General features: G+C 39.3%; 1 protein-coding gene across 4 annotated transcripts in view; it reads right to left on the bottom strand.

Annotated features, from left to right (window-relative positions):
- The window catches only part of OCRL (OCRL inositol polyphosphate-5-phosphatase), a 64,578-nt gene extending 48,738 nt beyond the window's left edge, over positions 1-15,840 (bottom strand). For 3 of the 4 annotated variants that reach the window (XM_082377101.1, XM_082377102.1, XM_082377103.1), the window contains exons 1-4: positions 15,581-15,840; positions 15,235-15,305; positions 9,936-10,015; positions 7,227-7,265 (exon numbers count right to left, since the gene is read on the bottom strand). In XM_082377101.1, coding sequence (XP_082233227.1) covers positions 7,227-7,265; positions 9,936-10,015; positions 15,235-15,305; positions 15,581-15,619 — 229 coding nt within the window. In that variant the 5' untranslated portion in view covers positions 15,620-15,840. Of the gene's footprint in view, positions 1-7,226; positions 7,266-9,935; positions 10,016-15,234; positions 15,306-15,580 lie in introns of those variants that run through there. The other variant, XM_082377104.1, reaches the window with a different exon arrangement.
- Between the last annotated feature and the right edge of the window lie 3,938 nt (positions 15,841-19,778).

Genomic DNA, 19,778 nt, shown 5'->3' with positions numbered 1-19,778 from the left:
CGGAGGCGGGGGGTGGCTCTGTTTCACTGTGGGGACAAGGACACTGGCAGCAGAAGTACTAGGAAGTACTCCTTGGCAGGAGCCCTCCCAGAGTCCACCATTAGCCCAACCAAAGAGCCCAGGTAGGCTCCAGTGTTGGGTTGCCTCAGGCCAAACAACCAATAGGGAGGGAACCCAGCCTCAGCCATCAACAGTCAAGTGGATTAAAGTTTTACTGAGCTCTTCCCACCAGAGCAACAGTCAGCTCTACCCACCACCAGTCCGTCCCATCAAGCCTCTTAGACAGCCTCTTCCACCAGACGGCAGACAGCAGAAGCAAGAAGAACTACAATCCTGCAGCCTGTGGAACAAAAACCACATTCACAGAAAGACAGACAAGATGAAAAGGCAGAGGGCTATATACCAGATGAAGGAACAAGATAAAACCCCAGAAAAACGACTAAATGAAGTGGAGATAGGCAACCTTCCAGAAAAAGAATTCAGAATAATGATAGTGAAGATGATCCAGGACCTCGGAAAAAGAATGGAGGCAAAGATCGAGAAGATGCAAGAAATGTTTAACAAAGACCTAGAAGAATTAAAGAACAAACAAACAGAGATGAACAATACAATAACTGAAATGAAAACTCACTAAAAGGAATCAATAGCAGAATAACTGAGGCAGAAGAACGGATAAGTGACCTGGAAGACAGAATGGTGGAATTCACTGCTGCGGAACAGACTAAAGAAAAAAGAATGAAAAAAAATGAAGACAGCCTAAGAGATCTCTGGGACAACGTTAAACCGCAACAACATTTGCATTATAGGGGTCCCAGAAGGAGAAGAGGGAGAGAAAGGACCCGAGAAAATATCTGAAGAGATTATAGTCGAAAACTTCCCTAACATGGGAAAGGAAATAGCCACCCAAGTCCAGGAAGCACAGCGAGTCCCATACAGGATAAACCCAAGGAGAAACACACAGAGACACATAGTAATCAAATTGGCAAAAATTAAAGACAAAGAAAAATTATTGAAAGCAGCAAGGGAAAAACGACAAATAACATACAAGGGAACTCCCATAAGGTAAACAGCTGATTTCTCAGCAGAAACTCTACAAGCCAGAACGGAGTGGCATGATATACTTAAAGTGATGAAAGGGAAGAACTACAACCAAGATTACTCTACCCGGCAGGGATCTCATTCAGATTTGATGGAGAAATCAAAAGCTTTACAGACAAGCAAAAGCTAAGAGAATTCAGCACCACCAAACCAGCTCTACAACAAATGCTAAAGGAACTTCTCTAAGTGGGAAACACAAGAGAAGAAAAGGACCTACAAAAACAAACCCAAAACAATTAAGAAAATGGTCATAGGAGCATACATATCGATAATTACCTTAAACGTGAATGGATTAAATGCTCCAACCAAAAGACACAGGCTTGCTGAATGGATACAAAAACAAGACCCATATATATGCTGTCTACAAGAGACCCACTTCAAACCCAGGGACACATACAGACTGAAAGTGAGGGGATGGAAAAAGATATTCCATGCAAATGGAAATCAAAAGAAAGCTGGAGTAGCGATACTCATATCAGATAGACTTTAAAGTAAAGAACGTTACAAGAGACAAGGAAGGACACTATATAATGAACAAGGGATCAATCCAAGAAGAAGATATAACAATTATAAACATATATGCACCCAACATAGGAGCACCTCAATACATAAGGCAACTGCTAACAGCTGTAAAAGAGGAAATCGACAGTAACACAATAATAGTGGGGGACTTTAACACCTCACTTACACCAATGGACAGGTCATCCAAAATGAAGATAAATAAGGAAACAGAAGCTTTAAATGACACAATAGACCAGATAGATTTAATTGATATTTATAGGACGTTCCATCCAAAAACAGCAGATTACACTTTCTTCTCAAGTGCGCACGGAACATTCTCCAGGACAGATCACATCTTGGGTCACAAATCAAGCCTCAGTAAATTTAAGAAAATTGAAATCATATCAAGGATCTGTTCTGACCACAACGCTATGAGATTAGAAATGAATTACAGAGAAAAAAACGTAAAAAACACAAACACATGGAGGCTAAACAATACGTTACTAAATAACCAAGAGATCACTGAAGAAATCAAAGAGGAAATCAAAAACTACCTAGAGACAAATGACAATGAAAACACGACGATCCAAAACCTATGGGATGCACCAAAAGCAGTTCGAAGAGGGAAGTTTATAGCTATACAAGCGTACCTCAAGAAACAAGAAAAATCTCAAGTAAACAATCTAACCTTACACCTAAAGGAACTAGAGAAAGAAGAACAAACAAAACCCAAAGTTAGCAGAAGGAAAGAAATCATCAAGATCAGAGCAGAAATAAATGAAATAGAAACAAAGAAAACAAGAGCAAAGATCAATAAAACTAAAAGCTGGTTCTTTGAGAAGATAAACAAAATTGATAAACCATTAGCCAGACTCATCAAGAAAAAGAGGGAGAGGACTCAAATCAATAAAATTAGAAATAAAAAAGGAGAAGTTACAACAGACACCGCAGAAATACAAAGCATCCTAAGAGACTACTACAAGCAACGCTATGCCAATAAAATGGATAACCTGGAAGAAATGGACAAATTCTTAGAAAGGTATAACCATCCAAGACTGAACCAGGAAGAAACAGAAAATATGAACAGACCAATCACAAGCACTGAAATTGAAACTGTGATTAAAAATCTTCCAACAAACAAAAGTCCAGGACCAGATGGCTTCACAGATGAATTCTATCAAACATTTAGAGAAGAGCTAACACCCATCCTTCTCAAACTCTTCCAAAAAATTGCAGAGGAAGGGACACTCCCAAACTCATTCTATGAGGCCACCATCACCCTGATACCAGACAAAGATACTACAAAAAAAGAAAATTACACACCAATATCACTGATGAATATAGATGCAAAAATCCTCAATAAAATACTAGCAAACAGAATCCAACAACACATTAAAAGGATCATACACCACAGTCAAGTGGGATTTATCCCAGGGATGCAAGGATTCTTCAATATACGCAAATCAATCAATGTGATACACCATATTAACAAATTGAAGAATAAAAACCATATGATCATCTCAATAGATGCAGAAAAAGCTTTTGACAAAATTCAACACCCATTTATGATAAAAGCTCTCCAGAAAGTGGGCATAGAGGGAACCTACCTCAACATAATAAAGGCCATATACGACAAACCCACAGCAAACTTCATTCTCAATGGTGAAAAACTGAAAGCATTTCCTCTAAGATCAGGAACGAGACAAGGATGTCCACTCTCACCACTATTATTCAACATGGTTTTGGAAGTCCTAGCCATGGCAATCAGAGAAGAAAAAGAAATAAAAGGAATACAAATTGGAAAAGAAGAAGTAAAACTGTCACTCTTTGCTGATGACATGATACTATACATAGAGAATATCCTAAAATGCCACCAGAAAACTACTAGAGCTAATCTATGAATTTGGTAAAGTTGCAGGATACAAAATTAATGCACAGAAATCTCTTGCATTCCTATACACTAATGATGAAAAATCTGAAAGAGAAATTAAGGAAACACTCCCATTTACCATTGCAACAAAAAGAATAAAACACCTAGAAGTAAACCTACCTAGGGAGACAAAAGACCTGTATGCAGAAAACTATAAGACACTGAAGAAAGAAATTAAAGATACCAACAGATGGAGAGATATACCATGTTCTTGGATTGGAAGAATCAATATTGTGAAAATGACTATACTACCCAAAGCAATCTACAGATTCAATGCAATTCCTATCAAATTACCAATGGCATTTTTTACAGAACTAGAACAAATCATCTTAAAATTTGTATGGAGACACAAAAGATCCCGAATAGCCAAAGCAGTCTTGAGGGAAAAAAACAGAGCTGGAGGAATCAGACTCCCTGACTTCAGACTATACTACAAAGTTACAGTCATCAAGACAATATGGTACTGGCACAAAAACAGAAAGATAGATCAATGGAACAGGATAGAAAGCCCAGAGATAAATCCACACACCTATGGTCAACTAATCTATGACAAAGGAGGCAAGGATATACAATGGAGAAAAGACAGTCTCTTCAGTAAGGGGTGCTGGGAAAACTGGACAGCTACAGGTAAAAGAATGAAATTAGAACACTCCCTAACACCATATACAAAAATAAACTCAAAATGGATTAGAGACCTAAATGTAAGACCGGACACTATAAAACTCTTAGAGGAAAACATAGGAAGAACACTCTTTGACATAAATCACAGCAAGATATTTTTTGATCCACCTCCTAGAGTAATGGAAATACAAACAAAAATAAACAAATGGGACCTAATGAAACTTAAAAGCTTTTGCACAGCAAAGGAAACCATAAACAAGACGAAAAGACAACCCTCAGAATGGGAGAAAATATTTGCGAACCAATCAACGGACAAAGGATTAATCTCCAAAATATATAAACAGCTCATGCAGTTCAATATTAAAGAAACAAACAACCCAATCCAAAATGGACAGAAGACCTAAATAGACATTTCTCCAAAGGAGACATACAGATGGCCAAGAAGCACATGGAAAGCTGCTCAACATCACTAATTATTAGAGAAATGCAAATCAAAACTACAATGAGGTATCACCTCACACCAGTTAGAATGGGCATCATCAGAAAATCTACAAACAACAAATGCTGGAGAGGGTGCGGAGAAAAGGGAACCCTCTTGCACTGTTGGTGGGAATGTAAACTGATACAGCCACTGTGGAGAACAGTATGGAGGTTCCTTAAAAAACTAAAAATAGAATTACCATATGATCCAGCAATCCCACTACTGGGCATATACCCAGAGAAAACCGTAATTCAAAAAGACACATGCACCCCAATGTTCATTGCAGCACTATTTACAACAGCCAGGTCATGGAAGCAACCTAAATGCCCATCGACAGACGAATGGATAAAGAAGATGTGGTACATGTATACAATGGAATATTACTCAGCCATAAAAAGGAACGAAATTGAGTCATTTGTTGAGACATGGACGGATCTAGAGACTGTCATACAGAGTGAAGTAAGTCAGAAAGAGAAAAACAAATATCGTATATTAACGCATGTATGTGGAACCTAGAAAAATGGTACGGATGAGCTGGTTTGCAGAGCAGAAGCTGAGACACAGAGGCAGAGAACGGACGTATGGACACCAAGGGGGGAAAACCATGGTGGGGTGGGGTGGTGGTGTGCTGAATTGGGCGATTGGGATTGACATGTATACACTGATGTGTATAAAATTGATGACTAATAAGAACCTGCAGTATAAAAAACCAAACAAACAAATAAAACAACTAATACTAAAATAAACAAACAAACCATGTTTTTAAATAATTTTAAATGACATGGGAAAAGGTCACAATATAATGGTAAATGAAAATGCAGGATAAAAACTACATATGAGGATTCCAATTATGTAAAAATATAAATAAAAGACTGGAAGGAGATACATGAAAATGTTAATTACAGTGGTGATCTCTAAGTTGCAGGAGCATAATTTTAATTTGATACTTCAAACTTTTCTGAATTTTCCAAATTGTACATAATGAGGATGTATTACCTGTATAATCAGAAAAAATTTTTTTAAATGTTTAATACTAACATCCAGACAGTGGGAAAATACACAGTTACAGTAAAATCAGGCCTGCTTAACAAACCCAAGGTCTCCCTCCAGCAACATACTGTGTACTCTAAAGGTTTATATATGAAGCCTAAGGATCAAGATAAAAATCTAGTTTCAGTGCAAATATTAATAAATGGGCAGAAATAACAAAGGATTTTATTCAAGTGGTAACTTAACTACTTCCCATATGATCCAGTGACTTGAACTCTGGACAGAGCAACACATGGTTAATTTCTGTGTAGGAGAGACCAACAAAACGAACGCTATAAATTAGGTGTTTGTAAGAGAAAAGGCACAGCTCAGTTTAACTTTTCAGCTTTGGATCAAATACCTATTTCCACACTAAGAACAGGACATTTAGGTATCTAATTTCAGCAGATTTCAGCAGCAATGTCAGTCACTGCTGAACAAACTTTGCTCAAATTTTGCTTTATTAGTGTTGTTCTTGCCTTCTGCTTTTTCTGTACAATAAGACATAGCTATTAAGTTATTTGCTCTCTTGGATATCTGCAGTAGAAGCTAGAAGCTGGAAGTGCTCAGCCTTTCAGGATCAACCCTTAAGACTTCCAAAATCTATGACCAAAAGAAAGAATTAATAAAACCCAAACCAGAAAAAGTCTATCTAAACTTTGCAATACAAAATAATAGTGCCAAGGACAGGGACTGTGTCTAAGCAAAATTATGTATAAACTGATAGTCCCAAGCTAAGGGCCAAGCCCCACTCATCCAAGGACTCAGCCAAGAGATAAGGTAACCCATTTGATTTAGATTCATGTGGTCATATACTCTTTCCCACAGCAAACACAGAGTAGATACAGTAGCTTTCAAGTGCCCATTTTCTCCTCCCCATGTTATCAGAGTACAATTTTAGATGATAAATGGAGAACAGCTTGCACAGAAAGTCAGTGATGATTTGCTTCAAACAGATAAAAATGAGAGAACAGAAACAGTGAGAAGGAAGACCATGTTCTCGCTGATAAAGAAATGCCTTGAGAGGATGGGCTTAAATAAAAGACCAAAATTATTTTAAGAAAAAAAAAGGTATCCCTGGTACAAGAGGGACTCTGTAGTCTCCCCAAATAATATAACAAACAAAGGAAAACATTATGATTTAAAATGCAAAAATAAAAAATGGATGAGGGGAGAAAAGCTTAAAACATAACAGCAGTTAAAAAAAAAAAACACTCATAAACCTTATGTGCTTTAAACACTTTCTGGCCCTTCCTACAATTTTCAGTTCCACAGCAATGACTTAACTGATAGCAACAATACTGGTAGTTCAAAGAAGTTCAGCATTAGAAAAGCAGATCATACTTTCAACTTTTTAAAGATTCTTGCCAGCCACCTGCTTTTTCTTAAGCTTAGGCTAAATGTTTTTGGGAGGTAATGCTAATTTGTATGGCTGCCTTAAGAAAATGGAGAATACAGGATAAAATGGTAAGATAAAAGTTGTGTAAAAAAGGTGTCTTAAATACAGTGGGTATTCAAGTAAATATTTGTTGAATGAAAATCAACTCCATTCAGAAAGATACTCACTGTTTGAAGCTATGTCAATCAAAAGAGTTTCTTCCGCTTCTGAAGGAAAAGAAGAAAGAACAGAATCAGGGAAGAGAAAACCATTCATTACAACCAAAAGAAGTATACACCTAACTAAATAACTACTTCTCTCAATCACCACTCCTAGGTTTTAGAACACATGAAAAAAATCCTTTGCTTTTTTGTTTAGCATTTTTCAAAGGGGATTTTAATAGCACTACGTTCTAAAGACTATGAGCAATTCAACTAAAAGAAAAATTAACAAGTAACCACATGGAATGCCTCAAAGCAAATCAAGCAATGACCATAGTAGGGAATATAACATGTGAATCCAAGTGAAGGTGGTTAATTCCCCTCAACTATAACACACTAATTTAATATAATCTAACTGTATCACTTAGGTAATTCTTATAAAAAGCCAAGAAAGTGACCCCAAAGGCCTAAAGGTGAATTACCTTCTTAACTCAAATCTAGTCTCTGAAAATTTCCCAGGGACCTCATTACCTCCACCCCTGTCCCATATAGGAGCAGAGAATACTTGAAGTTCTTTATCTTCAGTCTACCATTAACACTTGTGGATCCAAGGCTTACCACACCCAACAAGGAAGTATAAAATGGGCCAAAGCACAGTCTCCAAGTTCAGAGTTCTCTTTTCTCTCTATGGCTCACCTGGACTTCCTTCCTTACCTCTAGTGTCTAGACCCAACCCATCTCTTCCTCTCTGACTTTCCTGGATTTGGCCAACGGCACCTGCCAGACCCTCCTGGCTAGTTAAACTCTGGGTACTGACTCCTTGGGATTCGTTTGGATCTACCTTGGCCAAATGGAGTAGGCTCAGCCTTTTCTAGTTCTCTCACTAGCCTGGACTGTATATTTGGCTCCATTACACAGGTGCAACAGAAGCAACTGATAATTACCTAAGTTGTCTAATATCAGAGAATAGTCTCGATACTTTTACTAGCATGGTGAATGAAGCAAGGGACAACAGTGCATCAGGGCATAGGTATTACATGTTCACAACTGCTATTTGATAACTTTAATTCTTTAAAACCGAAGTACTTAGAGACTTTTCAAAATAGATGTACAGGTTGGGAAACAAAGGATGTGAAAACTCAAGGAGGTAACTGTTCCTTTTGTCATGGGGAACTACTGTGTGTGTGCACACATATTTTCCTAGATTCCAATCTAGCAACCTGCCATCTATTTCTTATTAAAAATAAGACTAAGAGAAACAGGGTAAACAAGACTCTAGAAGTATTGATAGCACAAAAAGGTATAGAGTTAATAGGATACTAACGTCATGTTCTTTGGCTTTTCTCCTCCTTAAAGGGCTGAGCATGTAACAAAGAGTACTACACTATGAAAAGTGAGGTGACCACAGTAACTTACTATAGCATGCAGGTGCCTCGTTCAATATGTCTCTCTCACACAGGGCAGGCTAAATGGCTAAATAAAAGACTTCATTCTTCTATACAATGTGGATTCTATTCACTGTGGGTATTTTTAATTCTTAATACATGCTCTCTTAAAAAGTCATGCCCACTTAGTATTTCTACTTACAGAGATAAATCCTAAGGAAATAAGAGACATGCAGGAAGATTCATTACTTATTTATACTAACAAAAAATAACCTGAATGTCAAACACAGGGAATAACTACAATATAGGCCATTCATAAAATGGAATAGTATACAGCTATTAATAGCATGTAAAAGCACTTATAATACGATGGCATGTGGAACAGACAAAAAACTACATACAGTATGAGTCCCACCTACCCTAAAAGTTACAGGTGTAGAAAAAAGGAAAATGTTAGGTGTTTATCTCTGAAGGATGTGAATTTACTTATTTCCTTTATAATTTTCTGTTCTTTCCAAACTTTTTACAGTATATATATATTAGTTTTGTGATTAAAAAAAAGTTGAATGTAGTTTAAGAAAGAAGCCATGCAAGGTAGGATTCAAGTTTTCCAAGAAGCTACAGCTGACACAGAATGCCTGTCTGATGAAGGCAATGAACCCACTGGCAACACAATGCACTTGTTCTCTAATAATCAATTTCCTTTCTAGAGCAATGTGAAATGACAGAAGCAACACCTCCTACACAAACCTCCCAATTTTTGAGTCTCATTGTAGCAGATGAAACAACAGATTTTCTGTTCTCTTTCCCCAAATTTGAAGGCAGGAAGCCAAATATTTCCTCCCCAGAGTCGATTTTCTTATGATTCACCAATGCAAAGGTTTGAGAATCAGCACAATTGAGTGTAAGGTATTACAATCTGGCAAGGCTTGTTGCCAAATGTTTTAATTTCAGATAGTGTGGGGAGAAAGTGCTGAACGCATGTGAATTCAAGTGACCTTGATACTTTACAATGAGCAGTGTATCAGTTAAACCCAAGAATGTGATTTAAATCCACATATAGGTTCATCAGCATAAAAGACTACCTACATAGGTAACAGACTACATACATCTCTAACCCCAGCCAGGGTAGCAGGTAAGAATATATATATTTCAGTATAATCCTTCAGGGCTCTTAAACAAAGCACTTATCATCTTCTCAATGGTAGATTAGTAATGTTATCTTTTTGCACAAAGTGTAATACATTTCATTTTATGTGCAGTGACAAATTTAAATATGTATGGTATTACACAAAGCAATAATGACCAAGGAAAAACATTATAAAACTAGCTAAGCAATTAAAGCTAGTACCTTGAACACATCTAAAGTGGCTATTTATAGGAATGATATCTTGAACATGCTGTTCCTTCTTGTGCAACCGGATTATTAGCCTAGGAAACAGAAGAATGCATCAACGAATAGCTACTGAAAAACTCAAACATTTAACAACAAAATACATTGCTGTGTTGTATACAAATCTAGTCTGTATTTATTAGACTTGCTGTATCTTGTTCCCTAGATCTGAGCATCATGATAGATATTGCTTTAGGTCTAAAAGCGTATTAGTGGTGATCAGTATCTGAATACCCACAATTCTATGCCATAGAGAACATAAAATAGTCTATGTCCTAAAAACAGTTTACAAACTTAAGAGCATGAATTACAGTGCACACACCTTCAGATTACGCATACCAGAGAGAAGAACTAATAGCTAGGTGTGAAGTCCTTGAGGGCAGGGACTGGCTGTCTTTTCACCACAGTATTTCTAGCACCTAGTACAGTACCTGGCACATAGTAGTCACTCAAGTTTGTTGAATAAATGTATTATAAATTTCATCAATCAGCTTTCTGGGTATATTCCCATGGCTTTTATCAAAGAATGATTCTATCTCTTCAAACAAATATACAGGTTCATGGAGAAGTAAGAGGAGGTGCCCAGCCAGCTGAATCAGTCAAAATAATCCCAGTGACCAATAAGGTAGCAGATATCACAACCAGATTGCCTTTACATCCCTTGTGTTTTTACCATGGTTTCTAATTTCATGCTAGTACTTCTGGTAAGCATGACTGAACTTGGCCCCCCAGTATGAAATGCAAGATTTCTAAATTCCTATGTACTCCTGAAATACTAATTTTCATTTACTACTTATTCTTAGTGGCCCACAGTCAAGGTATAACCTACTGGTAAATGGCCATTCTGAACATCTCCTACCTTCCCCCCAAATCACTCTTCAGGTGGTTCTTTTTGCCAGGAACACTCTTCTTTTCTTCCTGAGACCTAGCTCAACTATCACCTCCTCTGTGAAACTTGGCCTCATGCCCTTTGCCTGCCCCTCAAATAGAGCACCTTAACACACTCTGTTATAGTTACATTTATTTCCCTCAGATTTGAGCTCCTTGAAAGCAAAGACCCTATTATATTCAGTTTTGTCACCTACTTAATAGATGCTCAATAAATATTGGTTGAATAAACAAACATTTAATTAAGCTATAAACAGAGATGAATTTCTAAATACACCTGTTCAACATGTGATATTAGAAGTCATTGTTCTGAAAGGTTTGATTTCCATTTTGTTGTCTTTTGGGGAGGCTTATCGTTTTAGCTTTTTGAAATTTTTTTCAAATGTGTTAACTTTGAAGGAGTTAACTTGGGGAAAGGAACTGCTTAGACAGGACTAAGGGAAATAAAAGTATTAATGCTGTCTTTCTGCTCTGATCCTGCTTGCCTAATTTGCAGGGGTTTAATATTTTAAGATGGCTACAAGAATATGGGGCAGGCCCTTTTCAAACTGCAAAGTTCATGAGTCAAGCAGAGAATCCTATAAACCCAGATGGAGACCAGAAAGCAGATAAGACTGACAAAGCAAGGGTCAAGGAGGAAGAGCTTACTTTGAGGAAAATGAACACAAACCAATATAATTCCCAAGTAACATAGTACAGAAATGGTGTTGAACATCAGCAGTAAAGATTCAACTGGATTGTATTGTTAAAAACCATCACAAAACAGACAATGACATGGATGGACCTTGGGGGCATTATGCTAAGTGAAATAAGTCAGACAGAGAAAGACAAATATCATATGATCTCACTTATGTGTGAAATCGAAAAACAAAAACCAAAAATACTGAACTCATAGACACAGAGAACAGATTGGTGGTTGTCAGAGGCAGGGGGTGGGGGGGATGAAATGGGTGAAGGGGGTCAAAAGGTACAAATTTCCAGTTATAAAATAGATAAGTCATGGGGATGTAATGTACAGCGTGATGACTATACTTAATAACAGTGTACTGTATATTTAAAAGTTTTTAAGAGAATAAATCTTATGGACCTAGTTGCAGGGCAGGAATAAAGAGGTAGACATAGAAAATGGACTTGAGGACACGGGGTGGGAGGGCGAAGCTGGGGCGAAGTGAGAGTATCATCGATATACATATACTACCCAACGTAAAATAGTTGGCTGGTGGGAACCAGCAGCATAGCACAGGGAGATCGGCTCCGGTGCTTTGCGATGACCTAGAGGGGTGGGGTAGGGGGGATGGGAGGGAGGCTCAACAGGGAGGGGCTATGGGGACATATGTATGCATATGGCTGATTCGCTTTGTTGTGCAACAGAAGCTAACATGGTATTGTGAAGCAATTATACTCCAATAAAGATCTATTTAAAAAAAAGAGAGTAAATCTTAAAAGTTCTCATCACAACAGGGCTGCCCTGGTGGCGCAGTGGTCAAGAATCCGCCTTCCAATGCAGGGGACACGGGTTCGAGCCCTGGGCCAGGAAGATCCCACATGCCGCGGAGCAACTAAGCCCGTGTGCCACAACTACTGAGCCCATGTGCCACAACTACTAAAGCCTGCGTGCCTAGAGCCCATGCTCTACAACAAGCGAAGCCACCGCAATGAGAAGCCTGCGCACCACAATGAAGAGTAGCCCCCGCTCGCAACTAGAGAAAGCCTGTGCGCAGCAACGAAGACCCAATGCAGTCAAAGATATAAATAAATAAATAAATAAATTTATTAAAAAAAAAGTTCTCATCACAAGAAAAAAATTGTTAACTATGTGTGGTGATGAATGTTAACAAGAATTATTGTGGTGATCATTTCACAATATATACAAATATCAAGTAATTATGTTATACACCTGAAACTAATACAATGTTATACATCAATTATTTCTCAATTTAAAAAAGAAATGCAACCTCCCCCCAAAACAACCCATCACAAAACATAAACTGGGAATTTAAGTCAATTCCACAAATATTTATTTAATATCTACTACATGTTAGTCACTAAATAAATTGTAACAAGAGAGTAGGGCTAAGAATAAGAATAAAAATTCTACCTAAATCTAATCATTCCTTTCAGCACAGAAAGGTGAAAAATAATAGGTATATGGCAAAAAAATGGAAATCAGAATTTGGTAGTTGGAAACAGAAAAGAGTAAAAAATTGTGAATGCAGACCCAGCATTATCCCTAGGAAATACTTTGATTTGTTCAAGGAAGGTTAAAGATGAAACAACAGGTGGCATCATAATCCATTTGCCTTGAAAAAATGAATGTTAGTGTTTGATTCCTTGTGTGCAAAAAAGCCTTACCTTTAATTGTAATTTTAGTCTCTCAAGTAAATTTCTCCTATGGTTGATAGCAGGAACTACAGAACTAAAGAATGCAATAGGCTTCAAGTTCTAGGATAAAAAGGCCCAAAGTAAAAAAGTTCTGGACACTCAAGTCAGAGAAGGCACCCAAGAGACAAGGATTTGAGGGTTATATATGGTTTGACAGTATCAGGTGTCTCCAATAAATGATTTCAAAAGAAACTTCTCAGACAATGTAATGACTCAGACAAATGACTTAACCTCTCTGTACCTCAACTTCTATATCTAGAAAAGGGGGATGATGATGATGATATTACAATTTCACAGTAACCCTCACATGAGGGTTAAATGAACTAATTCATGAAATGCTTAGAAGAGTACCTGATACACATCAAGCCACTGAGTGTTAGTTGTGCTATACCCTTAACTTTTACAGAATTGGAATACAGAATTTGATTTCTCTATGGGGAGGACACAAATAATCAGGAGAGCTACCACTGCAAGTTTAAAAGTTCTTCCAGTACAAGAGACCAGATAGAATAAGGCATTTACCTCAAGGCCAGCTGCTCACTCCCTTATCAGCTGAATAGAGTTCCAAACCTACCAAACCAAGGGACCAGATCCTGGGATGTGGTCATCTCAACAATGTAGCTATTTTATTTAATCCTTATAATTTTGTTTTTAAGAAGAGGAAACCGAGGCGCAAAAAATTTACTGATTTGCCCAAGGCTTACATCTTCCCACCCTATTCTTGCCTTTGGAAGTGGCAGTGGTGTTCCACTTTTCAATTCACTTTTCTGTTGAATTTACTTTCATTAAACTGGTCTTCCAGGGTTTGATGAAATCTGGGAAAAATAAAATGAATTTATCACTTCAACAGAACTGACCAAGCAGGATCTAGGGAAGAGCTACCTCCATAGAACCAGTTGACGTCCAGTTGAGAGTGACGCCAAGAGCCTCAGAAAAGGGCAGGCTAGGCCAGTGTGAATTTCTTCTCTGTAAACTGGACAGCACAGATAAAGATTGAGTCTGGACAATCTAAAAGCAGGGACTGAGAAAAATTGTTTTTAAGCAGAATCCAATGTTGGGGGATGGCAGGATTTAAATGATCAACAATTAAAAAATTTTCAGCGATCAACAATTCTTCACTGGTGTCAAGAAACCAGTGAACAACCAGGGGAGGTGGCTTGGGCACACGGCGATAGGGACCTACCTATGATATGTGATGGTCATCAGGGATACTTTAGATGAGGCATTAGTGGCAAGGGAGATCAGCAGTATAGTGATGGCTTATCAAAATCTTTTGATCAATCAGTCAACAGTCTTTACTGAGCTCCTATGTGCAAGGCAGGGTGGAAGGTAACACACTCTGATGAAATGTCAAATGTCGTTTACATTTCTACACATTTCATTACTTTTTCTAACTGTCAAGTCAATAAGTGAGGCAGTTACTGGCCTACACAAAACCATTACTGAATTAATGAATATGCCTCCAAGCACATGGAATAAGGGGGTGGTGAGACTGGAGGAACCAGCTGAATGAGGTTAAGAAAAGGCACCTCTGTAAGGTTAACAATGAAGCGTTTCTACAGTACTTATACTTTTTGTAAACCACTTTCGCATTTATTATTCTCCCAGTTAAAACTCCAAAGGCTATAAATTAAAGCAGTTAATGTTTTTATTAAACTGATGAGGACACTAAGGCCCAGAAAGCTTTATTGACTAGCCCAGGATTACACAACCCATGTCAGTTGCAGGGGCAGGAACTAAGAACCCAGGCTTCCTGCTTCCCCGCCCATTGAGTCCTTCCACTGAGCCACACGGAGAGGAGCAATCAATCCACCGGCTTGGAAGCTGAGGACAAAGCTCGGTGGTTAGAGCACTGGCACGTCACACCTGGGCCCGAACCTGTTGCCTGCGCGGCCTCAGTGGGAGGAGGGTGGGTGGCTTGTCGCGGTTTGGGGTTGGGAGGTAATGGGAGGCTCCCCTCCTCTGTGGGTATCAGGTGGTTACTTACTCATACTGCCCGTTCCTCTGGGCTAGGGTTAGGGCACAGGGCTCCCGGACAGGACCCTTCATCTCCATACCCTCGATAGTATGCAGGCGCTAGTCAAGGGTCTCTTCTAGAAGCGCTGCCCGGAAGGGGACCCGCGGTGTGGGGTGGAGGGAGGCTCCCGCCCCTCAGCCCACCCTCCCTCCCCAGGGTCGGAGACAGCGCCTCCCGCGCCGGCCCCCCTCCCCCGCTCAGCTCGGCCTCGGGTCCTGACCGCCCCCTAGCCGCCCCTCCGCCGCGATCCGCAGTCCCGCGGACCCCCGCCCCCGCCCCACGCGGCCTCCCCTCCCCCCTTCTCTCAGGCGGATACGGCAAGGGGCTGGACTCCAACCGGGAGCGGCGGCTCCATCCCGGCAGCTTCCAGGCTCGGCGGGGCTGCGGACTGCGGGCGGATCCGACGACACTGCCTCCCGCGTCCTCACACCCCCTCGCCTCGGCTGCGCGTCCTTAGAGAAACGGCTCCGTGCCGGGCACGGGGTGCCGGGCGCGGGGAGCCGGGCGCAGGGAGCCAGGCGCGGGGAGCCGGGAGCCGGGAGCCGGGAGCCGGGAGCCTGACCCGAGAGAGAGCGGCGCCTCCCGCCCCCGCCAGTTTTCCAGGCCGCCGCAGATTCCGCCCCCTGCGGCCAACCTGCGGAACTGCAGGGAGAGACCCGTCGGACCGGGGGCGTCTCCCCCACATCCAGCAAGGGATACGCTTTCAATGCTGCCTGTGACAACAGACTTGCTCTGGTGACTTTGAAGATTGCCATAGAAACAAAGCACAGTCATACCAATGAGGGAACTCAGAGGTGTTGGGGCCACTAGGACCTACGTCATCCATTCAAAAAATCCTTGTTATGGTTAATAGAATGCACCGTACTGATTATCATACCTCTCAGATGTCCCCCCTACTTCTTCCTTCCACCACCTAAATAGGGAAAATCCCCAAAGCTCAGACCTTTGCTTTCTTTGGTCCCCCTCTAGGTCACCTCTAAGCAGGCAAGGACCAAATACATATCTCTGGCCCAGATCCCTTGCCTCATATAACCCATTGTTACCAAAGCATTGGATGACAAAACTAACTCATCGTTATTTCACACAGTGACCCAGGCTTGAAATTTCAAAGCCATATGCTTGCTTCCTCTCTCCTAATTGCTCTGTAGCCAATCAGCCAACAAATCTTGTTAATATGTTCTTTGGAATTACTTTTAGGTTCCTTGTTTTCTCGCCATTCACACTGCCATCACTTTAGTGTAAGCCCTTGTGATATCACCTTTGACCATTTTACTCTGTTGACAGTCATAAGAATATTCTTCCCAGAGTAATGTTTCAATTGTGTTATTCATTTGCTCAAGAATCTACCATGACCTATATTTCAAGACTGATTTAAACCTATAGTAATTAAGACAGTGTGGTATGGAGGTAGACAGACCAATGGAACCAAATACAGAGTCCCAAAACAGATCTACACATATATGGAAAGTTGTTATGCAGCATATTTGACATTTTAAATCAGTGAGGGAAAATGGATTATCCACTAAATGGTGCTGGAACTATTGATAATCGACATGGAAAATTATAAAATTAGATCCCTATCTCACACCATAGAGAAAAAAAAATCAATATCTGGTGGAATAGAGATCTAAATGTGAAAAGCAAATCTTTACAACTTTCAGAAGAAAATAGGAGAATATCATTATAACCTTGGAATAGGGAATGAGAATGATTACTTAAGACACTAAAAAGCACAAACAATAAGGGAATTGATTGACACATTTAACTACATTAAATTTCAAAATGTACGCACTTCGAGATAACATAAACAACTTAAAAGACAAGCCACAGACTGGGAAAATATGTTTTCAATGCATATAACTAACAAAGGATAATCTATGAGGTTCTACACTCTAGCTGTCATCACCTCTCTGACTTCCTCTCCCACCACTCTCTCCAACTCACTCTGCTTAATGAAACACTGCTCCATGCTATTCCTAGGACTTGCCAGGCACACTCTTGCCTCAGGGCCTTTGCACTTGCTGTTCACTCTGCCTGCACTCTTACCTTCTTCAGGTCTTTGCTCAAAACTCACTTTCTCAGTGAGGTCTTCCTAGAGAACTTTACTTAAAATTGCAGTTCAACAATTTCCTTTCCCACTCCCATACACACATGCTCCCTATCCCTCTTCCCTATTAATTTTTTCTCCAGAGGATTTATCATTATCCATTATTCTATCTATTTTACTTATCAATTGTGTTTATTGTTTACCTTCCCCTACTAGAATGTAAGTTCCATGAGGGCAGGGATTTTTATCTGTTTGGATCATTCCTGCATTCCCAGTGCCTAGAACCATTCCTGGAACAAAGTAGATGCTAGAAAAATATTGATTAAATGTTTTGGCTTTTTGGCCACAAGGCATGTGGGATCCTAGTTCCCCGACCAGGGATCGAACCCGTACCCCCTGCATTGGAAGGTGAAGTCTTAACCACTGGACCACCAGGGAAGTCCCATGATTAAATGAATGAATGAATTCGTATCTAGAATGTATAAGAACCCCTACAAATCAGTGAGAAAAAAAGGAAAGAAACCTAGTAGAAAAACTGACAAGATATATGAATAAGCAATTCATAGTCAAGGAAACCCAAATGGGCCAAAAGGACATGAAAGGGTGCTTCACCTCATTACTACTCAGGGAAATTAAAAATTCAAGCCATTGCAGCAACACGGATGGACCTAGAGAGTCTCCTACTGAGTGAAGTAAGTCACACAGAGAAAGACAAATATCATATGATATCGCTTATATGTGGAATCTAAAAAAAAGGCTACAAATGAACTTATCTACAAAACCGAAATAGAGTTACGGATGTAGAAAATAAACTTGTGGTTACCAGTGGGTAAAGGGAGGAGGGATAAATTGGAAGATTGGGATTGACACATACACACTACTATATATGAAAGAGATAACTAAAAAGGACCTACTGTATAGCACAGGGAACTCTACTCAATACCCTGTAATGGCCTATATGGGAAAAGAATCTAAAAAAGAGTGGATTTATGTATTTGTATAATAGATTCACTTTGCTATACACCTGAAACTAACACAACATTGTAAATCAATTATACCCCAGTAAAAATTTTTAAAAATTCAAGCCATGAGATACTATGAAACAATCATTGCTTTGACAAAAATGTAAAAATTCAGACAATACCAAGTGCTGTTGAGAATGTAGAACACATAGAACTCTGATCACTGCTATAAGGAGTATAGGTTGGTAGAACTGCTATGAAGAGCCATTTGACATTGTATAATAAAGTTGTATAGGCAATACCCTTCAACCCAGAAATTCCATTTCTAGCTACAGACCTGGGCAAAATTCTAACCTTTGTGCACAAGGAGACATGTAAAAGAATGCTCATTGCAGCATGATTGGTAATCTCAAAAAAAAAAAAAAAAGGAAGCAAATTGAATGTCCATCAGTAGGTGAATGAATAAATAAATCATGGTATTCATGAAGTTGAATACTATTTGGAAATTAAAATGAATAGCTCAAGCTACATGTATGAACAGAGTAAAATCTCAAAAATATAATGTTGAGCATAAAGAGAAAATTACAAAACATGTACAGTATATAAAGTCTGAAAATATTACCTGTTGCTTATGACTACATACATACAATAGTAATAATATATAAAATATGAAAGGTCAGGATCATCACCAAATTCAAGAGAGGGAGAGGATTGAAACTGGGGAGGGGCATACAAGAAATATCAACTATATCTGAAATATTTATTTCTTTAAACACAATCTGAAAGTGGATCTGGCCAGATTTGATAGAACTGGGTGGAGGGTACATACACTGGTTATGTTATTCCATGTACTTTCCTACATTTGAAAATGTTCGCAATCAATGAAAATGAAAAATAAAGAATTAATATGGAGGTGAGAGTTAGCAGTGTCAAATGCTGAAAACAGGACACGGAAAATGAAGATTGAGAGACTTTCTTTGGATGTGTCAAGGAGTTCACTAGAGACCACAAAATAAGTGGTTTTGATAAGTGGTCAGTAAGAGGGTAGCAACAAGGTTACAGGGAATTGAGGAGAGATGATATCCTGAGGAAACGGAGACGAGAGACCACGTATTGAAGAAGTTTGGAAATAAAAAGGAACAAAATACAATTTTAATTAAATTAGTTAGAAGGGTTGAACAGAAATTCTTGACAAAACATGAAGCCTCTTTAAAGCAAAGGAGAAGGAGCCAACGAAGAGGGGGACATTTAAGATACTAGAAGAGGGAGGCAGAAAGGTTGCAAGAAAAATCCCTTGGTGATTGGGAGGGACAAGGATCCAAGGTGCAGATAGAGGGATTGACCTTAGAGAAGAGAGATTTCTTCCTCCAAGGCTCCAGTATCCCAGCACCTAAAACAATGCCCAGCAGACAGTGGTGTACTCAAATATTTATTGTAAAGAATAAGAGGTTGTCAGGAATTCCCTGGTGGTCCATGGTTGGGACTCCCCACTTTCGCTGCCGAGG

Source organism: Balaenoptera borealis (genome assembly GCF_965194805.1).
Source record: "Balaenoptera borealis genome assembly, chromosome: X".
NCBI classification, from domain to species: Eukaryota; Metazoa; Chordata; class Mammalia; order Artiodactyla; family Balaenopteridae; genus Balaenoptera; species Balaenoptera borealis.
This window is presented reverse-complemented; position numbering and strand designations above follow the sequence as displayed.